The sequence below is a fragment of the Phyllostomus discolor genome, chromosome 3 (genome assembly GCF_004126475.2).
Source record: "Phyllostomus discolor isolate MPI-MPIP mPhyDis1 chromosome 3, mPhyDis1.pri.v3, whole genome shotgun sequence".
Classification (NCBI taxonomy): Eukaryota; Metazoa; Chordata; class Mammalia; order Chiroptera; family Phyllostomidae; genus Phyllostomus; species Phyllostomus discolor.
The window spans coordinates 81,913,565-81,937,451 of record NC_040905.2 but is presented as its reverse complement, the minus strand read 5'-3'; the positions used below and the strand labels follow the sequence as shown (position 1 = coordinate 81,937,451).

The window sequence follows — 23,887 nt, the reverse complement described above, 5'->3', positions numbered from 1 at the left end:
GCAACAAAATATATAATTACAGAAAATATACATATGTATACAATGTAGAACAACTACTTAAAAGACTAGCACCAAATTTCATAATTATTTTACCATCTTATTAAGAGAGAAAATGAAACATAAGAATCTATATGACATATTTTATTCTATAAATTCAAAACAGCATTATAACATTGTCTTCTAATTTGTGTGGAGAAAGGAGAATATATCAAAAAAATACCATATTTATGCCACTTACAGTTGTAAGGAATAAAGCATTTTTTTACTTTCAATATTTGAATCAACAATCATTTTAAATGTTTGATGCATTTGACTCACTTTTTAAAATCAGACTGCACTACTGTTAATTTAACTTCATTTGGATAACTTGAATAATCGAGAAATAAGTTATTTCTATTAAGAATATGATTAGTTGTTGTGAATTTGCTTGTTTTTTAAAAATTATTCTGGGTTTTTCCTTGCTGTTGGAATGTATGCTTTTGCTGCATACTATTGCCAGCATGAACATTTCTGGGGGGAAAAGAAAACCTGCAACTGATTCTAATTTGGTGTTTGTGGACTGAAAACTAAGATTGTTAATATTTTGTTCCAACTAAGACCAAATTGGAGTTTACTGAAATAAGTAAATTTACTTCAGTGCATGAATTTTTCACAAACTAGTTAGGAATCACTGAAGTTGAGTCCGGGCATTTCCTTTCTTAATTTCAGGTCTTTGACTACGGATCTGACATCTGAGTCATCAGAAATTTGTCTTCATGATGAACTAAATGGTGTATTATTATATTATTATTATGTTTATTTTTTATTGAAAAGCACAATGAAAAGTGATATACCCAAGAATTTATTATAGGCTAAAGATTCTACTAAATGTAAATTTTTTCTTTATATGACACATTCTGATTTGATCCAAAAGAATGTTTTCTAAAATTGCTCCACAGAATACTAATTCTGACAGATGTTCTCCAAAAAGCAGAATCCTTATTCCAATAAGTTTGGGAAAGAATGACAAATTTACTGAGTTTGGCAAACTCTGTGTGTGTGTGTGTGTGTGTGTGTGTGTGAGACAGAGAGAGAGAGAGAAAAAATGTGTGAGTCTGTAAAACCTACTCAATGAAATAAATATCCATAACCCTTACTCTGAATAAAAAACAAGAATCTGTAAGAATGGAGTTGTGGTCAAGACAATACTGGGCTTATCAAATCCCAATTGATCTTCTTCATCATCAGCTTATAAGAAAGATTTATTTCCCTTGCACTTAGCTTAGGGTGACAGTTCTGCAAACACCAAACACAAGCGGTCTGTGCCAATTACAGACTAAAAGATAGAATTATAGGTATGAATTTTCCTTGCATTCTTTTTTCCCCTAGGAACCATATGTTCAGATAGCACTATCAAAAGACCCTGGGACTCTGAGGGACTCTTTGGAGCACAGATTCTGCCAACTTGCATCAGAGAGCATAGTGTGTTAAAAAAAATGCTGTGTTGAATTAAACAACTGAGACTTCAGGATTATTTATTAATGCAGTACAATCTAACCCACCTTAACCACTACAATAGTTAAATTCTGAAATAAGGAGCAACACAAAGGGTCTGGATATAAGACAAATTATAAATGTTCAGATACTGAAAACTCCTTATTCGTTATTGGCTAAATAATACTTGTCAAGAAACAAGTGTTAAATTTTACTTTTATAGGTCTTCATTAAATATACTTTGCTAAACTATGACATGATAGACACTGCTCTAAACTAAATGGGTAAAGTAATATAAAAGACATACAAGGTCCTTATTCTTACAGAGCATACATACATCCTGACTATAAAAAAAGAAAATGCCAGTGGGTACTATGCTCATTAAAGAGAGAGAGAGATAGAGAGAGAGAGAGGGAGGGAGATGGCAATTATCGCATAATTGTATCAATAGTTTCTGTTCCTAAGAAAAATTTTATGGCAATCATAGCAACAAAAAAATGAATGATTAGTTATTTTTGTTAGAATGACAGATTGAACACTAAATCAAATTCAGGTATTTCTTGGTTCTCTTTAGTAATGGACATCTTTTTAAGTATAACGATTAAACAATTTTTAAATATTTTTGGAAAAACATTCTAGGTAAGTTGAAACAAATTTCACATATTTCCATAAACATGCTACAATTTAAAATTTTCTTTTACACTAACCAAATTATGTTTTATGATACTGTGCATTGAAGCAACACTTTTATTAAGAAATTATTCTTAAATTTACAGAAATATTAAATTATACTTCTAGCCATGTTAATGCAAATTATTCTCCTGTACTTATAAAATTAATATGCATTTTATAATTTATAAGACAGATATTAATATAATGCATTATTATTATTAGCTATATTCTTCAAAAAACAAAAAGATCTTCCAAACACTTCCAGAAGAATTTTATACACACACACACGTATACTAAATACTTCTATATTAATAATGGAACTAATATCTGGAATGATATATTTTAAGATGTTGGTAATGTCTACATTTACCAGTTAAGATGTCTACATTTTATTTGAAAATTAACAAATACCAAAGGGAACTAAATCAGCCAAAGTATTGCCTGCCATGTACTTTAGAATCAAATAGTACTTCAGTCAATGCCAAGCTGAGTAGTACTATACAGTATGGCTTATAGAAGGACTTCTAAAGACATAAATTCAATCACTCTCATACATCTATACAGTGAACTAAGATAATTGTATATTATAATTGCATAGGCAATCAAAACTTCTGACTAAAAGATACTTAATTAGTTTAGCTTTCTTTTTTCTAAGATTTTATTTATTTATTTTTAGAGAGGGGAAGGGAGGGAGAAACAGAGGGAGAGAAACTTCAATGTGTGGCTGACTCCCGAGTGCCCCCTACTGGGAACCTGACCTGCAAACCAGGCACAAGACCCTTTGGTTCATAGGCCAACACTCAATCCATTGAGCCACACCAGCTAGGCAGTTTAGCTTTCTTTACAATTTAAGATAATCATCACCTTCTATCAACTTAGTAAATAGCAGTCTACGTTCAAAAAATATTGTAACAATAGTGTGTCCTGACACTGTGCACAATAAATAAATAAACAAACAAATAAAGGCTATTACTACATTTACGTTCAATGATAGCCCTTGCTCTGTTTTCTTTTCTCTCTAACACTGTTCAGGTGTTAGTATTGTTTCATTAAATCCCTTTGATTGAAACCCCATTATCTAATTACAAATATGTCTTGAAATCCTCTTTTTCTTCTTCAATGTTCCAGAGGAAAGAAGGATCAAAAATAAGTAAGAACATAATATGGTTAGAAAAATTTCAAATCTAAGAAAGAGTTAAGTACTACATTATAGGAATTAGCCATATTAGGTAATATAAAATTATCAGTATATAAGTTAGAACCACTTTTAATGGATTGACATAAAGAAAAATGTTATTGTTATAGCCCTGTTTGGTGTGGCTAGTGGACTAAGTGCTGGCCTGCAAACTAAAAGGTCACTGGTTTGATTCCCAGTCAGGCACATGCCTGGTTGCAGGCCAGGCCCCCAGTAGGGGGTGCAAGAGAGGCAACGACAGATTGATGTTTCTCTCCCTTTTTCTCTCCCTTCCCCTCTCTAAAAATAAATAAATAAAATTTTTATAAAGCATTATAAATAAGAATTTGGATAGTTTCTCAATAACTATTTTCCCAGCACAAGAAAATCCTACTAGTGTTATTGGCCAGCTTGGTATTCTGTATCAGAACCAAGGTAACCTAAGAGGCTGTTGCTGAGTAATGGAATTGGTTATACATTATATGTCTGAATATTAGGGACTTTCAAAGAGCAGATGTTAAACTCTCAAACATTTTGCTGCATACTGTCTGTTATCAATGAAACAACCCCAAACAGACATGACATGCTGTATCATATTATTCTGTATTTTTTAAAAAATGTAAGTTTCCCAGGGACATATAATATAGCCTGTTATGAATGAGTTTTAAGTACTGAATATAATTCTCCCCTAAAAATGCACAGGGTAAATGTTGAGTTTTGAATTCCATTTTAAAATGCATTAATCATTATAATATCAAAGTACTTCCAGAGAGTAGATACAGCTTAGAAAACAATGTCTCTGAAAGTCATTGAAAGCAATTTATTCTTTCTATTTTTTTACTTCATTTGAAGTTAACCAATTGAAATAATAGGAATCAAAGTGGTTTAAAAACTGTACTACATTAATCCAATATAAGTTATATTATGTCAATTTAGAAAAATTAACTTCCAACACTAGTCTCTGATTTTGCTTTTGTTTTTCTTAATTTTTTTAATTAAATCCATTGGGGTGACACTGGTTCACAGGGCATAAATGTTTCAGGTATACATCCTGTGGTACATGATATGTATATTTCACTGTGTGCCCACCACCCAAAGTCAAATCATATTCTGTTACTAGTCACTGGTTTTTAAAAATCAGTAAATAGCAGTAATTTAGTTAACTTTATAATAAAAGTATCTTCTCTTCTACATAGGCAAGCAATTAATAATATTCTATATTAAATGACAATAGCATACATTATTTCTTTTAACTTATTTATTATTCCTAGAACCATCTTGGCTATTTATTTAAGGTACTCTGAAACTACTTTAAATAATATTTAAATATGTTAAAGCAAATGACATAAATTATCTAAATGTTTTCACTTCCATGTTCAAAGACACTCCTCCAGTCAAGTTCTTTTTTCCATTTTGCATATATTTAGCAGAAGCTTTCTGTTTATATTCGAATGGCCCTTTTAAAACCTGGACTTCAGTTACAATAATGAAGGAAAAATCTGCAACATTGTATAGGCTTTAAAGAAAGAAGTCCAAGAAGTCCAATATTGTCCCTGATTGAAGTGAACAGATTGAAAATACTCACACAAAAAGACACAGTCAGATCCCACTGGTAAGGGGAGAGAGAATACATTTTTCATATACTATATTGAAAGTTCAGTAACTGGACAATATAATCACCTAAGTAAAAAAAATATATATCAATTTACAAATGTCCTATTTCTACATTAAAATCTACTCTTCAGTATCTGACTAAGCTAATTATAAGGACTCATCATTTTGAACACTAGAGGGAGTACATAAAAGAAAAAGAAGAAAGAGTAGCCAAACACTAATATTACCTAGTTATTGAGTATTTTACATAATATTGGATTTTTGTAACAGACTGCTTGCATATTTCTTAAGGACACAGTGGATGATTAAAGCTCATTTAAACAGTATCCAATATCTTTTTATGAGTTATTGTTCAATTAATTTAAGATTTAGAATGACTAATGGCAAGAAAGTTTCACAATATTCAAGAAACAGAAAAACCTCATGCATGCTGGAGATAAAGTAGCAAGAAAGGAGGGGAGAGAGATAACAGGAGAAGAAGGAAAATGTTTTGAAGCCTTAATACCATTGTAAGCACTTTGACTTTGAATGAAATGGGAAGTCCCTACAGGGATTTGCGAAAAGTAACGTGGTAACAGATTTACCCTGGCTCCTCAGCTGGAAAAAAGCTTAAGGAAGCAGGAAAGAACAGTAAGAAGAATTTTGAACCTACCCAAATGACAGGATGTGGGCTTGGACTAGGGTGGTAGCTATGGAAGGGATAAGAATTGGTCGGATTCAGGAAACATTTGAAGATACAGCCAACTAGACTTTCTGATGAATTGTATATAATGCATGAAAGAGGAGTTGATAATGAGTCCAAGTTCCAGACGGATAAGAACACCATCAACTGACACAGGAAAGACTGTAAAGGATTAATTAGGTTTTGAGGGAGGGAGGAGATCAGGGTTGACTTTTGGATAAGGTAAAGAAAAGATATCTCTTATGTCCAAGTAGAGCTGTAGAGAACTGTTGACTGTATAAGTTTAGAAGAAAGATTTGGGCTGGAGATACACAATTGGAACCTGTAAATTGAATTAAATCATAGGATTGAGTTAAACACCAAGAAGTTAAGTATGAATATTTTATTTAAAAATAAAAAGGATCAGAATTTTAACTCAGACATCTGAGAGGAAGAATAAGTAAAGGTAACAAAGAAAGAAAACCAGTGAGGTGAGAAAACACCGCATTCTTCAAGCCAGGTAAAGAATTTGAAGAGACTGGAGAATGCTGCTGAAAGACATTTTAAATAAGATTAGAAGTCAAAATCGCTTATATGATTAAATAACACAGAGTCACTGATAACCTTGATAGACACAGATGTTTTTATATATATATCAAGCATTTTGCATTGAATTTATTGGGGTGACATTGTTTAATAAAATTACATAGGCAAAATTCAAGTGTATAATTCTATAATAATCGTCTGTATATCGTATTGTGTGTTCACCACCTAAAATTAAGTCTCCTTCCATCACCATTCATCCCCTTTTACCCTCTTCACCATACTACTGACTGTGTCTGTGAGGTTTTGTTTGTTTGTTTGTTTGTTTGTTTTTTGCTTAATCCCGTCACCTTTTTTAATCCAGTTCCTCAACCCTCCTCCCTTCTGACAGCTGTCAGTCTGTTTTCTGTATCTATGAATCTGTTTATATTTTGTTTGTTAGTTTATTTTGTTCATTAGATTCCATTTATAAGGGAAATCATATAGTATTTGTCTTTCTCTGACTGGCTTATTTTGCTTAGCATAATACTTTCCAGATCTATCCATGCTGTCACAAAAAGTAAGATTTCCTTCCTTTTATGGCTGAGTAGTATTCCATTATATACCACAGTTTTCTGATCTGCTCATCTACTGATGGGCATGTGGGCTGCTTCCAAACCTCGGCTATTGTAAATAATGCTGCAATGAACATTGCAGTGCATAAGTTCTTTCCAATTAGTGTTTCAGGTTTCTTACAATGTATTCTCAAAAGTGGAATCACTGGGTTATAAAGCAGTTCCATTTTTAATTTGGTGTGAAAACCCATATTGTTTTCCACAGTGGCTGCACCAATATGCATTCCCACCAACAGTACATGAGGGTTCCCTTTTCTCCACTAAAAAGTTTTTGCACAGCAAAGGAAACCATAGAGAAAATGAAAAAACAACCCACTGAATGGGAGAACATATTTGCCAATGATACATCTAATAAGGGGTTAATACCCAAAATTTATAAAGAACTTATACAACTCAATATCAAAAAACAAACAAACAATCCAATTAAAGATGGGCCAAGGACCTGAATAGAAACTTCTCTAAAGAGGACATATGGATGGCCAACAGACAATAAGAAAAGATGCTCTTATGGGAACAAATATAAAGGGCACATGGACAAAAACTAGGGGGGGTAGAAATGGGAGGGAGGGGTGGGTAGGCTGGGACGGGAGTAAAGGACAGAAAAATGTACTTGAACAATGATTAAAATAAAATTAGAAAAAACTTTTAATAAATAATTTTAAAAAAAAGATGCTCGATGTCACTAATCATCAGAGAAATGCAAATTTAAATCTAATAAATTATCACCTCACACTTCTCAGAATGATTATCATCAATAAATCAACAATAAGTATTAGGGAGAATGTGCATTCAAAGACCTATACTTGGAAAAATATAAGGCACTGGAGAAAGAAACTGAAGAAGATACAAATAAGTGGAAGCATATACCATTTTCATAGAGAGGAAGAATTAATATCATTAAAGTGTCCACACTACCCACAGCAATCTATAGATTCAATGCAATTCCTATCAAAATAATAATGATGTATTTCAAAGAACTACACCAAATATTCTGAAATACTGTCTTTACTCCATTGCATATTTTTGCCTCCTTTGTCAAATATTTATTGACCATAAAGGCATGGATTTATTTCTGTTCTCTCTATTCTGTTCCATTGATCTATATGACTTTTTTTTTATGTCAGCACCATGCTCTTTTGATTACTATGGCCTTGTAGTATAGTCTGTTATCAGGTAGCATGATTCCTCCAACTTTATTCTTCTTTCTTAAGATTGCTGTGCCTATTCAGGGTCTTTTGTGATTCCATACAAATTTTCAGAATATCGCCTTGTCCAGGTGGCTCAGTTAGTTGTAGCATTGTCCTATACACCAAAAGGTTGTGAGTTTGATTCCCAGTCAGGGCATGTACCTAGGTTGCAGGTTTGATCCCTGGTTAGGGAGCATACAGGAGCAACTGATTGATGTGTCTCTCTCACATCAATGCTTCTCTCTCTCTGTGTCTCCCCCTCTTTCCCTCTCTTCTTCTCTCTCTAAAATCAATAAACAAATCCTCAGGTGAGGGTTTTAAAAACATTTAATAAATAGTGTTGGGAAAATTAGACAAATACGTACAAAAAATTAAACTAGATCACCTTCCTACACCACACCCAAGAACAAAGTCAAAATGGATTAAATACTTAAACATAAGATGTGAGACCATAAAAACCCTAGAAATAAACATATGTAATAAAAGCTCAGACATTTCTCATAGCAATATTTTTTTTCTGATAAATCTCCTTGGGCAAAGGAAACCAGAGAAAAAATAAACAAATAGAAGCTGTTCTGATGTAGTGGTTACAGTTAGGTCTGATGGAAGTGGGTGTTAACAGAATGGGAGGAAGTAGGTAATAACACACAAAACAACTCTTTTAAGATATTTGTAAAGTCAAGCTAAAAAGTGGGATAGTGATTTTCAGGGAAAGTAGGATCAAGAGATGATTTTACTATTACCTATATTTTAATTTGTATGCTGATAGGAATCATCTGCGGAGAGTAAAAAAGATGGTGTAGGAGAGACAGGGAGGGTGGGTAGTTGTTTTCTTGAGTAGATGAAAAAGAACAAGTAGAAGGATGGGCCTTTAGACCTTAGTGCCTTAATCAGTATTACTCAGAGTTGGATCCTCAAGTTCAAATTCCTCAGCAGATAACAAGAGTGAGGCTTTAAAAATGTTGCATAGAAGATTACGTGGTCAGTAACTAAGAAAGAAAGGCTAATAGATTTTTTCAAAAAGGCACAGACAAGGAACTACTGTTAAATAACATAAGCAAATACAATGCAGTGGTATAGTGACCATAAATATGAAGAGTACAGAATTCAATTAGGTAAAAAAATTGTGGAAATATCAAGACTGTCTGTCTGGGATGGTCTCTGTGTAACTCACTCAACAGAAGACACAGATAGCCAAACAAGAAAACTGAGACTGCTGGATGTCTGGCTGGAAGGCTGGGTTTGTTCTTCTGACATTTTAAGGATAAAGAGGATAGGGTGGGATCTCTTAAGGGCCAGGGTGGGGTGGATGTGTCCTGAAGAAACCAGTGCATTAGCTGATTAATCTGGCAGTGTTCAGAGAATGAATTGGCAGAGAACAAAAGAGAGATTAGCTCTAGGGCTATTGAAACAACATCCATGAAATTAGTAGCACAGGGATTAAGGAGGTGGCAGTAGGAAAGAAGGAAGCAGCCAATCTGAAAACCCATTTAGTGAGAACAGACAAAGTTTACCAAGTTCATGCTCTTACTGTATCATGCACTTTTCTTTCATAGCCTTTAACACTCCTTAATAAGTATTATTTCTACTATTATTTGAATGTCTCCCCACTAGTATATAATTTCAGATGGCAGGGGCCGTATATGTGTCGCTCACTGTTTATTTATAATGCCTAACACATTGTCTTGCATATAGTAGGAATTTAAAGAAAAACTTTGATAAATGAAGAAGATATTGAGGCATATCAAAGAAGCTGATGAGAAAGCAAAAAGATGGAAAAACAGGAAGACAGGAAGAGCAAGAGAAAAAAAGAGCAATAAAGGGGAAAGTGACAGATGAAGCAGAGGAGGTAGAGGAGGAGGGAGAAGACAGATTACAGTGAAGTGAAAAACCTGTAAAACAGCAGTGACTATGCTGCCACTGGAAACTGGGAAGCCAGTATGGACAATGGTACAAAAGAAAAATATCGAGCATCCAGCTCAATCACTAGCTTTCTATATTAACCTTACTGTCTCAGCTTCTCCCTATGTAGAATGATGATAATGACTTCCAAAGCGAACTGTGAGGATTAAATGAGTTAACTCAGAAGTGCTCCTGGTAAGCAATGAGCAGGTGTTGGTCATGTCCATCATCATCACATCATCACCATCACCTTATTTCTTCTACAATGTGTGCCACGACAACACTCATACCCTCCTATTTCTACAGAGATAGAAGAGGCAGGAGGAGCATAAGACTGACTGAGAGATGAGATGAAAAGCCTTTCCTTACAGTCAAGGTTGCCAAAGACCTTACTCAGGAACTAATAGTGGCAAGAAGCCAAGCAAGTCAGCATTGGCCTCTCCCACCAGTCCTTCTGAATCCCGCCCCCCAAATTGTAAAATAGACATGTGTACATAAATTCCTTACAGTTTTTCAGTGTAATTTGTATTTCATCGTCAAAAATGGAAAAAGAGGGAGGGCAAGTGGAAAAGGAAAATGAGAAGGTGTATTTTAAAAGCACATTCGGGGGAAAAAATAGAATCAGGTAAAGGTAAGTAAGAATGCAGATAAAGCTTTGTAAAAAAAAAACAGAGAGAACACGATATCTGAAAGAAACATAAGGCCTGATGCTTGATGGATAAACAACAAATAAAAGCATAAATAAACAAAAGGGGGACAAAGAAGGCAATATTAATTAATATGGAATAAGAAGGAAGAGCTAGAGCATTAGTTCTCAATGAGGGCGATTCCTGTTTCTCCCCAGGGGGCATCTGGCAATATCTAGAAACATTTTCAATTGCCACATTGACATTTTAGCACAGGCCAGGGCTGCTGCTAAAAATCATACAATGCAAAGGACAGCTCTGAACAATTATCAGCCGAAAATGTCAAGAGAGCTGTGTTTGAGAAACTTTGAACTAAAGACTAAAGGTAAGGAGAAAAAGATGGAAGTAGATCACATCCATTCATCCTTTTGCCCCAAACTGCAAAGTTCCTGTTTCACTCTGAGAAAGAATTAAAATCTTTAGACATGTCCCCCAGTGCCCTTCTGACCCCCTCTCATTCACTCCTGCCACACTGGCCTTGCTCTTCTGCAAATATGTGGGAAACAGGCCCACCATGAGGTCCTCAAGCTTCTGTGCCCTCTATTTGGAAGAGCGGTCCCCTAGGTACCCACAAGGCATGCCCCTTCACCTTCCAGCTTCTCCTCTGACACCGCCGTGTCACTTCCGCAACGAGGCTCATTCTGTACCACCCGATTTAAAAACGCACCTCCTCACCATCACCGTTCACCCCATTACAATCTCCTGTTGTTTCATTAGACTTGTCACTGTCTAAGATTTCACATAATTTGCTATTTTTTATGTTGGTCTGTCTTCCTCATGCCCTCCCCACTCTCTGTGTGAGCTCCATGAAGGAATTTGGTCTGTTTTGTGAACCACTATATCCCCAGCAACTGCTTGCCTAGCATATGTAGATGCTTAACAATTTTCTGTCGAATACATGAAAAAAAGAGGCTCAAATAAGTGCAAATAATAATAACAATAAAACAAACATACTTATAGCACTCACTCTGTACATGGGAACTGTTCTAAGTGAGTCATATATATTAATTCCTTTAATCTCCATAACCAGCCTATGCTGTAGGTCATTAATATCACCACTGCCATTTTAGGAAGAAACTGAAAGCACAGACAGAGATCACGTGCCCAGCATCGTGTAGCGCAGCAATTAAAAACCAAAGCGGTTGGCGTCAGAGTCTCAGATCTTACCCTTCTGCACTATGTCACTTCAAAACTCTCCTATTATTAAAAAATGATAATTCTAAACATTTATAAAAAATGATCTATCTAATCAAGGAATAATCAAAGTTATACTTTACAAATAAGTGAATAGACATGAACTTATCTCTGATATTTGAGCTTTAAAGTTACAAGGTTATTTTTAATTAATTATGGTTGCCTGATAGTGTTTTCACTATTGTCAAAAGTTAAAAAGTAATAATTTTCTATTTCAGGAATTCTGCATAAATTTTTAGTTTTTTTATTCAAATTAAGTTAGAATGTTAAACTACAAAAGCTTGATTGTTACAATGTATGTAAAACAATGATTTATGTTAATCAATTTAAAAGTGAACACTAACTGGTGGCTGATTGTTTTCAAATGCATTGACAAAAACATTGGGAGATACATGTTTTGTAAAAGTAACTCCTGGTATTGGTAATATGCATTGAAATGTTACAATGTATTAACATAATCCTTAAGAATAACCTAAAGTGGAGTAATAAGGCAACATAAGCATGAGTTTGAAAGGCTTGCGCTCACATCCCCAAGCCACGATGCATTATTACAGGAGTTACTACATATCTTATTAAACAGAATTTAGAATTCATTAACATAGAGAAAATCAATTAAATTGGAAAGTGAGATGAATGTTTCTCCCATCTTTGAATTCTAGGTGTAGTTTATCATGGCCCCCTACACATTCTACATCACTTTAGAGTTTCTTCATGCACCCTCCTGCCCATAAAGTTCAGCCTCCTAGAAGGGGCTTCCTTCAAGGACAGGTTCTTAAGCTTATTCATGTTTGTATCCTTTATGGTCTTCACAACAGTGTCTTACACATATCAAGAATTCACTAACTCTCTCTTAATTCATGAATTAATTTCACACAGGGAAATCATAAAACAGAAAGTGTTGTTCTGGGGCCAGTTTCAAAAACAGACTATGCATAATTTATAACAAGCTGTGGAAATATCTTGTCCTATACAATGATATGCTCCAGCACACGTCATTTAAAAAAAAATGTGACAGTTAACCTTTAGACACACAAGTATTCTGTAGTTTTTGAGGAAGTGAATATATTCCTGTGTTGAGACCAGCTACCAGAGCCCCTCTAAGACAAGTAAATTGCTGGTTTACCATTGTCTCCCTGAAATAAAAACCATCACATTATAGTCATCAGTATTTCTTTTTTTTAGTAGAGCCAGGGCTTTTGATTTTGAAAATTATAGAGCTGGTCCCAAGTAACTAGCTAAAAAATATAAAAAGAAAAAGAAAGGTAATCAGTCACTTGTTTTTTCTTTTCACCTGAGTCATTCTCTCTCCCCCAAGATTCCCTGAACATCTGCAATGACTTACTTTTGTATGAGCTTTTGCTCTAGGATAAATATCTACAATTTTATAAATTTTCAAAGGGCTCTATGATATGGGGGGAAAAATAAGAACCACTGTAGCTAGAAAACAATTCATTTGACTGACATATTTTCTAACCTAGTAATTTTCAGTCACATGAACACAGCCTGCAATCTTAGGATACATTTGATGTTATGAAACAGGTAAATAAACACCAATCTGTTAGCATGCATATAGTACCTGTTAAAAATAATCAAATTTGCTTTCTCTAGACTAGTTTATCATATGCTATCTGTAGTTAAAAATCTATTTATAGTGTGCCAAACACCATAGTAACTGGCACAATGGGCATAGGTATATAATTTGACTCTCTGCAAGTATTCTAGAAGTAAACTTTGCAAACTGAAGTAGCATTTGCAAAGCTGGAGGGGGGAAAACAAAGATCATAGATATAAGTTCTGTCTTAACAATGTTCATATTTCTTACCTAGAGTCTAGAAGCCTAAGTCCTTTGGAATTCTCCTGTCCTTTCATTTTCAAAACTAAAAACAGCTCATGCCATCATGAACCTCAAGAAGGAATCTACCTGCCCAGGACTCCTCAAGGTTAACGGGGACAAAATTCATGATCAGAGTCTAGCAGCCACTGCTGACAGAGAGCTCTCACCCATGCTTAATTTCAGGGTAAAGCTACAGACTAAGCCTTCAGCCTCCTGCACTGTGCTCCTGCCATCTGCATTAACTCTTATAAAGGAGTTCCTGGTTTTGTCTTTCAACCAATGGGTGGAGACTTACCCTGTCTAATGAGAACTGCAAAACTGTATCCTCATTTGCATCTTTGACTAAACAGAACCACTCCATGAATGAGGGCAGTGATAGGTGGGCCAATCAGATTGTGTAAATTTGGATTCCTCATTTGCAAAAAAAAAAAAAAAAAAAAAAAAAAAAAAACCAAACAGAGACTAAAGACTTTCTCTATTAAAAAGTGGGCACCCTTTTGTCTGGTAGAGTACAGTTATGTTTTCCTCCACAGGCTGAATTTCTCAGGTTTGCAAACTGCTTACCTGAAAAAAGTTCCTCCTTTTACCAAATCCTAGGCTGAGTTCTTTTGTTGGCTTTAGACAGGTGACAGAGACTTTTTGTTGACACCATATAAGGTAATATTTGTCCTGATTTTACAGGTCCCCTTGAGAGTCTACTTTGATTTGGACATCACTTAGATCTGTCTATTTTCTCATTTCACTTAATGTTACCTTCTGGTTCTTGTTTAGAGTTGCAGTAGTGCTAACTTTGGTTTCCTAGGTCCAATGGAAAATCTTAATTTTAAATATAATGAAACTAACTTTAAATATAATAAAAATACATCTAACCATATTACACTGGAAAAAAGCAAATAGGATTTTAGAATAAGGTCATTTCTTATTTCCCTGATATATGAGGGGAGAGGGTAGCTTACAATCAATACCACTGAATTCACATGAGAAATCTAATTATAAATATACATATGACATTGTTAGCCAGCTCAATAATTTCATACCTGGTAAAGAATTTGACAAGCTTCTCTATTTATCAGTAATAGGAGAAAGTGAAACAACTGCCAGACCCTAAATATCTCAGGAAACCGCTCCCTTATAAAGCAATTTGATAACAAAAGAGAATTAAAGTTTGCCAAATTCCTTTATTCATTTGGAACAGCGGTATACAATGCTAGCTAGATATCAACAAGTACCCATCAGTTGTGTCTTTATTTTCTAAGTCATAATATAAAAAAACTATGTGATATTATCATTAATATTTTTAAGACTAAATAGGTCAAAAATAATTCTCTATAGCCTCTATTTATTTGGGAGATGCAAATTGCAAGGTTAAATTAACTCACTATTAGTTTTGCCTCAATATCAGTGCTCAAAATTGAGTGCAATGCACAAATACAATGACTATTACCACAAGGAAATAATAGGCTATATGACAAGGCTTAAATTTAAAAAAAAATGTATTAGTTTCTCTCAAAATTTGAGAAACAATGTCCATATATACTCCTGGTGGATATAAATATTTGTGAAACTCCCTGGAAGACACTTTGACAATAAAAATAGAAAACTTTAAAACTTTCATTCCTTTTTCTTCTAAAAAATGTAATAATAATAATAATAAGAAGAAGAAGAAGAAGAAGAAGAAGAAGAAGAAGAAGAAATAGAATATAATGCTTAAATGCCTGGACTTTAGCAATAAATTGCCTGGCATTGAAATCTCACTTTTCCACTTAAAATTAAGTGAACTTGGGCAAGTAACTAATCTCTGGATTCTGTTTTCTTATCTGTAATACGAAATAACAGTAGTACCTTTCTCATATATTTGTTTTGAGGGTTAGAAGAATTAAATATAAATAAACACATTTAGAAGAATATCAGGTACAGAGTAAACTCTCTCTTAGCCACTTCTATATTGTCAAAACTGTCTTTTTAGTGATATTTAACAGCCATAAACACTTGGAAATAAATAGAATGTCCAATATTATGGGGACTATAAAGTAACTTATAGCACATCTATATAATGGTTATGATCTACTACTACTCAGGAAAGCAGAAATCATTGTATATGACTTCATAATATTATATGACTTTATCTATGTTAAAAATATTCACACAAAATAACTGAAAGAAAATATAGCCGAGTGTTCAACATATCTATTTTTGTGTGGCATTAAGGATAACTTTTATTTTTCCTTTACAATTTTGAGATTTCCCCCCCAAACTTTCTATAGCATACTGTATTGCTTCCAAAATTAGGAAAGAAATGAAATGTGTTCTGTAAAAACCTAGCACCTTTGGGATTAGCTTGGGAGAGGGATGAAGAGGTAGACACCACAATGATGGATACATGTCATTATACAATTATCCACACCCATAAAATGCACAACAGCAAGAGTGAACCGTACTGTAAACTGCAGGCTTTAAGTAACATGATGCATCAATGTGGGCTCATCAACTGTAAGCAAATGTACCACTCTAGTGGGAGATGCTGATGATGGAGGAGGGGACATGTGTGGGACAGAGCTACATGGAAAACCTCTGTACCTTCTGCTCAGCTTTGCTCTGTACTGCCCTAAAACTGCCCTATAAAAATAAAGTTTTAATGAAATAAATAACTTTATTTCCCAAAGGAAAAAGTTTTCTTTGTTGTTTTCTAGTATTTTATGTTCAGCTTGATGTTAGTTGTCCACATTTCATTCAGAACTGAATCAGGAGCCTATTGAAATTTTACCACATAATTCTCAAAAGCTGCCTAAGAAATTTTTCATGATTAGTTCTGTAGAAGGTTCTGTAGTTTAATTTGTTTGGAAAAAATATATTTTATTCAAACTGGCATTTCTATCTTTTATCCTACAGTTTGAGATCCTCAGAGCAGTAAGGGTAGGAAAAAAAAAAGAACATAATCCAGGTAACAGTAAAACCTATTAGATTGGTTTTATTATCTATTACTTCACTATTGCCTGAAACAAACATTTATTATTACTTTAAGGCTACCTGAATTTCTTATCGGCTAATTCTCTGAGTCTCAGAGGGTTTTAGGTGTTGGCAATAGAGTCAGTGAAAGGTAGTCACTGGTTATCTTCAGTTTCTCAGAACCGTTCTGCTTTTTCAGTAACATGTGAAGCCATCATACTTAAAAATTAAAAAGCATTTTAGCATTTGGTAAATATACTCCAGTTTGGGGGTTAGACTGTTGAGGAGAGTAGGAAGAAATGGCTATTGCTACAATTGAATGAACTGAGAAATTTCATTCACTCGTAACTTTAGAACTTAGGAAACAATCCACATATTATTCTTTATAATTTGTTCTAATAATTAAGTTTATATGAGTGGACTCATTAACCAAAAAATATTTAGTAGGATTTCCTAGAGCAATAAACTACACAACTTCAAGTAGATAAACCATTAAAAAAGAACACTAAAAAAGATAGTTGTTAATTCTCTTTTAATCAGCTCCCAAATGGTTTCTTACAGATTTCCAAGCTTTTCAAAACTAAACTTAATTTAATTTGTTTTTGTATATGAAAACTCAGAGGTGCTTTGCCATCCATAGCCACAGTGCCGACATACCTTCCCACAGAAAAGTCCCTGAGTGATTCCAGGGCACGAATGTTAACTGGTTCCCTGGCTCCTATGTAAGAGTCCTGTCTACTCATAAGATGTAGCCGTATATATCTTCAACCCACAGATCAGCCTTGCCACTTAAAATCATAAATCGAAACACTGAGAAAAATGTTCAAGGTTATAATCAGTTTAAACTCAAACAGAATTCACCTGAATCAGCAATGAATTTTGTTTCCAAATAAAATGCTCTTTATTGCACAGTGTCCCTCTAATTAATGAGATCTGTGATCCCATAGTAACAACAACATATGATGCAAAGCAGGTCTCCAGTGAGATCTTTGTAAAAGAACTGGTGAATTGGTACCTAGAGATGTCAGGTTATTTGACAACTATTTTTAAAAAGCTCTTTTTTCCACATTTCTAAAAATAAATGATCACACACCTGAAAACCAGTAATAGTTAATTTCATCCCTAAAACTCTAGAGTTTCACCAATAATGTTTTCCATGTGTAGAAAAAAGCAATATGGATTAATTTCTTGTTAATTCCTATTTCTGTTTCCTGTTAATTCCTTCTTCTCTCAACCTTTTCAAATCTTATCCACATACCAGAGAAAGATCAAAAATTTTTTTTGACCTTTTATTCCCCACAAAACCGTATCCTTCATAAAAATCTCCAGTATTTACTTATAACACTTGGCACTGAGGCGTTGATCCTGTTGTGTTAATCGTGACAATCTGAATAAATGGTTTCTTAAAATTCCTATCTTTTAAAATCTTCTACTCTATTTACCAAAGGCTTATCATACCACTAAGTACACAGCAAGCGTGGGCTCATTAATCCACATACGCTCACTCTTATTCTCAATTCTGCTTACTTCTCCCAAACTTATTAGATCATAGTGAGAGTGGCCACTAAGGCAGTAATGTCTGTTTACACTGCTGGTGTTCAGAGACATGATAAATGCATCCCAAACCAACATTCTGACCTCACTGAGGCCAGAAATGATAACTTATTCATTTTGGTAACAATAAAAAAATAACATAATATATAGAAAGTGCTGAATAAAAATGCTGAATTTTACTTATGTTTTCCCATTGTAGTACAAAAGACCAAAAGATCCCTATTATGTCTGAAAGTCAAGTTATTTGAGGTTTTTCTAAATTCTGAGGGAAGAATAAAACGGCCCTCAGATTTTCTAGAAATCCTGTTCCTCTTCTTCCAATATATAATCTAATTATAAATGACTGAATCATGATTAAATAACTGGTCATAAAAAACACCCAAAATAATTATGGAGTTTTGTTACTAATTATCAGTGTTCCCAGAAGCTATTATTGTGTTCAAATCCACCACACTACCTGAATTTTCAGATGACTAAAGGCCAGAAAACTTCTAAAAGGAAAAGCAATTTCAAAATAACTTCAAACAAAATTCCAATACTGTTGGTGCAGAGTTTATGCAAAATTAAATATATTGTACTTTAGATAGAATAAAAAAGCAGAAAAGTAAAATAAGTATCATATTGACTGATATAGTGATGTAGTCATATCACTTTGTTATAATTTCTGTTACAAGTTAATAAGAGTTCTCTACTCATTACTATCAAACTATATTAAGGCCTAAAGGCATTACCAATAAAGAAATTAGAATTCTAAATAAAACAGTTTATACTTAGTATATACTAATGACATACAGCCAGAATATTGAGTATAACAATTGATAAATTTACAGCGACATTTATATTTGTAAGTCACGGGTATAGAAACTAACAAGGTTTGTAATTAACTAAGTTTTCAGTTACTCCTTCATTCAAAACTGCATCACAGACATGCTCAGTCACATGTGCAGTATGGTCTTTAAAAGAGAAATGCTGGACAACTGCAAAAGGCCATAGGTTAAATATGCCCTATAAATATTCTGTTCTCAAAATAACTATCATTCATATTATATAAATTGCCAATGTTTTGAGATTCAGACATACCATAATACAATTCCATGTGCAAACCTAGGATGATGATATCCTTCCATAAATAATTAACAATCACCTCGCATCATTTATCACTTACAAATGTCACTCTTACAGGTGAGGTTTTTACCCCTACTCGCCCTGGCAGCCAATCAAACTTCCAAAGCATCAAACAAAATTTTCTCTCTTATCTGTCCAGAAGACAAATCCTCTCATTCCTTGGTTGTACATTATCTATGCTTTTCTGTTCCTTTTATAAACTATGTTTCCCCCCTTAAATATTCTCCAGTAAATGAAGACACAGAGAGAGTGAAAAGAACAGATTTCCAGACTCCCTGGTGTATTTCTTTGTGATTCTACACAAGACCCTCAGGGGGGTTAAAAGTTTCAGTATAGGTCTAACTGATCTCCATATTTCTACAGAATAATGAAGCAAGACAGCACAAGACCATATGCAGTTTCGTGTCATTTGTTCTGTCTGCAGCAGGGAATGGAGTGACACATCATAAGGAAGGATGTGCCCAGCGACGCAGAGTTTTGATTGACTATCCTATCTGAAGCTCAGCCTCCTTGCTAAGACAGTAACGTATTTACTGTGTTGATGCAGGTTTCCCATATCCCCCACCTCAGAAACCTCAACAACTATAAAGCACGATTCTGCCAAAAGGAACATGCCCAAATTTGTTCATTTTTACAACGCCATGATGTTTCGGATGAAAACACAGCCTGCCAAAAATGTCAAATTAAAGAATAACAAAGAAACGAACAGCATCTCTAGACTTGAATTTCAATGCATAACCTCACCATCTGTCAACCAGTTGTGAAGCAATGATCCTATAGAAGCCCCGAGAACATGAGCAAGTTCTATCCTCACATCTATCATCTGTATCAATCTCCACTCTCAGGACCTCAGTAATAATTATGTACTGTCTGTGGAACACCTACAGGAATGGCATTTGCCACGACAAACAGAACTCTGCCCATGAATGGGCCATTTTGACAGACTTGCATTTGGTACCAAATGCAGAGTTCTGGTCATAGAGGTAATGAAGAGCAGGGAAAGGAAGGGCGGGGTGGGGGTAGGAGGGAGGGAGGGACTCTTGCCTCACATTTGGATTGGAAACTGGTAGAGGAGGTTAATTTCTAGAGGCTGGGCATCCAAACAACCCTCAATTTCCTCCCACTCGGCCTCAGAAACAAGATTACAATTTGGACCTAGACGAAGCGCCCACCCCTTCCCTTCCCTCCTCCAGCACCACCACCCTAGAAGTTAGTCTTAGCTCTGAAGAAACTGCGGGTGCGGACTCCCTGACCGAGGACCACACCAGGCGCCCATTCGGTAGCAGAACAGCGGGCTCAGACTCCGCCACCAGCTCCGCGACTCCACCAGCTTCCAGCCAGGCTCGCGGAGACCCGACCCCTCCCAAGCCAGCCTTCGCCCCCGCCGGGAGCGGCAGCCTCCTTTACGCAGCCTCAGCCTTGACTCTGCCTCCGCTTCTTTCTATCCGGATAACGGGGGTTGGAGGGGGGGGAGACGGCAGAAGAGGAATAGGTGGGGAGCGGGAAAAAAGCAAAACAGTCCGGGTTCCCAAGAGCTAGGACGCCAGTGGCAAGACCCTGGCACACGCACAACACACACACGGACAACACACATACACTAATGCGCCAAGCTCCCAGGTTCAACGCCAAGTGGCGACAAGATGGGAGGAAGGAAGAAGGGGGTGGGGGGAGAGGCCCAGAGTTACTAGGAGCGACATTCGGAAGAGGGTAAGGCATGCCTCAGAAACTGTGAAAGTGAGAAAGTCCCGGACCCTTTCCACATTCCCCAAGTCTGGGTACCCCTTGCCAGCAGCAGGGATGCCTTCCTTCCAGCAGGGCTCGGAAATCCGGGAGGGGAGCTGGAGCCTAGCTTCCCCCAAGCTGCCCTCCCCGGTCTGGCCCAGGGCCCGGACCTGGACCCCCTTCGGCCCGGGCTTGAGGAGGCTGCCAGGCAAGGAGTGACTTAAAGAAGGACTCTGTGGGGGAAAGAGGGCAGGAGAGGGGCATCTTGCACACCCCAGCCAGGCTGCTCATTTCTTCCTCTGTCGACACACCCCCGTTATCCCCCCTCCCCCGACACTACACACACACACACACACACACACCTAAACACGCGCGCGTTCACCCCACCATCCCAGTTCCATCGATTAAAACACTAGTTGATTTCTTCCTGATTAAAAAAAAATTTAAAAAGTGCAACAACTCTTCTCAGGAGTCACCGGAGCAAAGAAAGTCCGTCTATAGGCTTCTTACTATAGTTTCCTAAGAGTTAAGAAGTCGCCGGTTCCCAGTGAAAAGCGGACCGAAAACCCCAAGGGGGCAAAAGGCGACGACCTCCTTCCCCACCCCTGTGCCTCTCACCTCCTTAAGTTCCTTGGCTACGTCCTTCAGGTCGCCCAGGACTAATTCCAGATCCTCCACGATGATCTTGATCTGTTCCTTCACCTTGGTTTTGGAGGCTGCCGGTGGTCCCTTGGCTGGAGAGGAGGAGGGGGGGGTCCCTTTGGACTTGGCTGACATTCTTTGGGGCCAGACGAGGCAGGTCAACACAGGCAGGAGAGCGGAGGCTGCTGCGCGCCCCGGTCCCTGGCGCTGCTGCAACCGCTGCCGCCCGGATCCCTCCACATCTTGGACGCTCCCTGGGCAGCGGCGGGTGGCTGCGCTCGGCGCTCGGCCCAGCGGCCGCACTGTGGTGCTGCCATCAACTCCCCGAGCCGCGGCGCTCGGCGCCCGGCGCCCGGCTGCAGACCGGCGAGCAGCGCGCCTGCGCCTCCTCCCGCCGCCGCCCGCCGCTCTCGCGCACACTCGCACTCGCACCCCGCGGGGAGTGAGCTCCGCGGGCCGTGGTGCCCGGGGCTGTCAGCTGCGGTGCCCCTGGCACTTGGCTCCAGGATCTCTCCCCGGGCACCTGGGCATCAGGGAGCGGGGAGCGAAGTTCCTGCCGTGCCCACCCCCAGGTCTTGATCCTGAAAAGCCCTCAGCATCGCAGACTGCTGCGTGTCTTCTCACATCAGCCCGGACTCCTTTTGCCTCACCGCCAGCAGAGACCTGGATCCCCAGCACGCTTTCACATCAATCAATACAGACAGACTCACAGATCCGGTCAAGAGTTGGATTTAGGGTCAGTAAAACGACTCTAAATGTTTAGCCCCGAAGACCTCCAATCATTCTCAAAGTGACTAGGAGTTCGAAAGAAGTGTTCTCACTTCTGTGCGGGGGGGGGGGGGGGGGGGGGCGGTGCGCAAAAATAGAGACCCCTGACCCTTTAGAAACAGGAAATCAAGAGTTCTTGAAAGAGGTTGCCTAGCCCTGTGGATTCCACAAAGCTAATAGTGGATTTATTAATTTGATGTCCCCACATCAAAAATCCCCTGGGAGACTGTATGAGTCATCTTGGCTGTACTTATCTGCGACAGCTCCTTTTTTCTTTTTCCATGTTTTTAACTGCCCTTCCTCTTTCGTGACCTATGCTGATGCATGTTTTGTCCAAAGGAGTAAAAATACCCTGTCTGAATCTCCTTTTGAGGGAGCTGAATAAGAGTTTGCCTCCGACATTTTTCTCTATATATATTTTTTCCATTTCAAGTCTTTTGCTACTAAATAAATAGGAAATGACCTTCTGACTGTTCTGTCCAAAGGACCCAGGGAGGGGAGTTAATAGGAAGCCTTCAGTTTCATTCTCAGTAGGTGGCTACCATTCTTATTAGCTCAAGTTTTAATTTCCTTAGTAGCAAATCCATGGGTTATTAGCTACTAACCTGGCAGACTGGTTTGTTTTATTTTCTTCAGTAAATACTACTCCAAATCATTATTTTATTAGGTTTCCCATTTGAGTCATGTCTTAGTAGGGCTTTCTGTTTCTTGCTTCTCACACCCCAGGTTTATCCAACGCACTTCTATTGGATGAAGAAAATCTTGACAACTCTTCTCTTCCCCGTTCCTTAAGTCCATCATAATCAATCACCGTCTTCATTCTGAACAATTCATCTTGACACAATCTTTGGGAGTCATATTTGAAATATGAAAGAAGAAAGAGACAGCACGACTAAAAATAGAAACTTACAGATGGTCTCAAAAAAAATAACAGCATTGAAAAATCACTGGAAACAGAGGTGGAAACCAGAGGCTGCTGGAAGGGAATTAAAATAAAGAAAGAATAAAAGAACCAGTGTGCAGTAAGAAAAGTGGAGAGGGGAAAAGAGAAAAAATAATTACAAGTGTTAAATGAGTAATATTCCTGAGTGTTCTGAGGTTGGAAGAATAGATTTTTTGAAGTTCTTTTTTTCTCTGCAAGTTACTCTTTAAAAATATGTATTGTTTTACAAAGATGTAACATAAAAGTAATTCTATCAGGTATACAAAATGCCCACACTATTATTTAATGATATTCTTATTTTTCATATCTGAATAAAGGTGAATGGTCAGAAAAGACAGAAAAAAAGAGAAGGTGCTGCTTCCCAAGATTTGAATATTTGATCTCAATAGTACACATGTGAAGAGGGAAGTTCCAAAACCTCAAAGCTAAATGATTTTAGGGAAGAGTTGTGAAGATAAAAAAAACAGTTTACAGTATAAGAATATTTCCTTATATTATGAATTGTCTTCACTGAAGATTAGAAAGCAAGTTGTTGCCCTATGATATTCATTGTTATTAATGAACTAAACTATTCTGGCTTAAAATCAAATCATAATTATTACTCTAAAACACACCATCCACACCCACATCACC

At 36.8% G+C, this 23,887-nt stretch overlaps 1 protein-coding gene across 2 annotated transcripts in view; it reads right to left on the bottom strand.

The window, feature by feature from the left end:
- The window catches only part of PRR16 (proline rich 16), a 258,323-nt gene extending 236,440 nt beyond the window's left edge, over positions 1–21,883 (bottom strand). The window contains exon 1 of one of the 2 annotated variants that reach the window (XM_028529228.2): positions 21,520–21,883. In XM_028529228.2, coding sequence (XP_028385029.1) covers positions 21,520–21,678 — 159 coding nt within the window. In that variant the 5' untranslated portion in view covers positions 21,679–21,883. The remainder of the gene's footprint in view (positions 1–21,519) is intronic. The other variant, XM_036020687.1, reaches the window with a different exon arrangement.
- Positions 21,884–23,887: the final 2,004 nt, after the last annotated feature.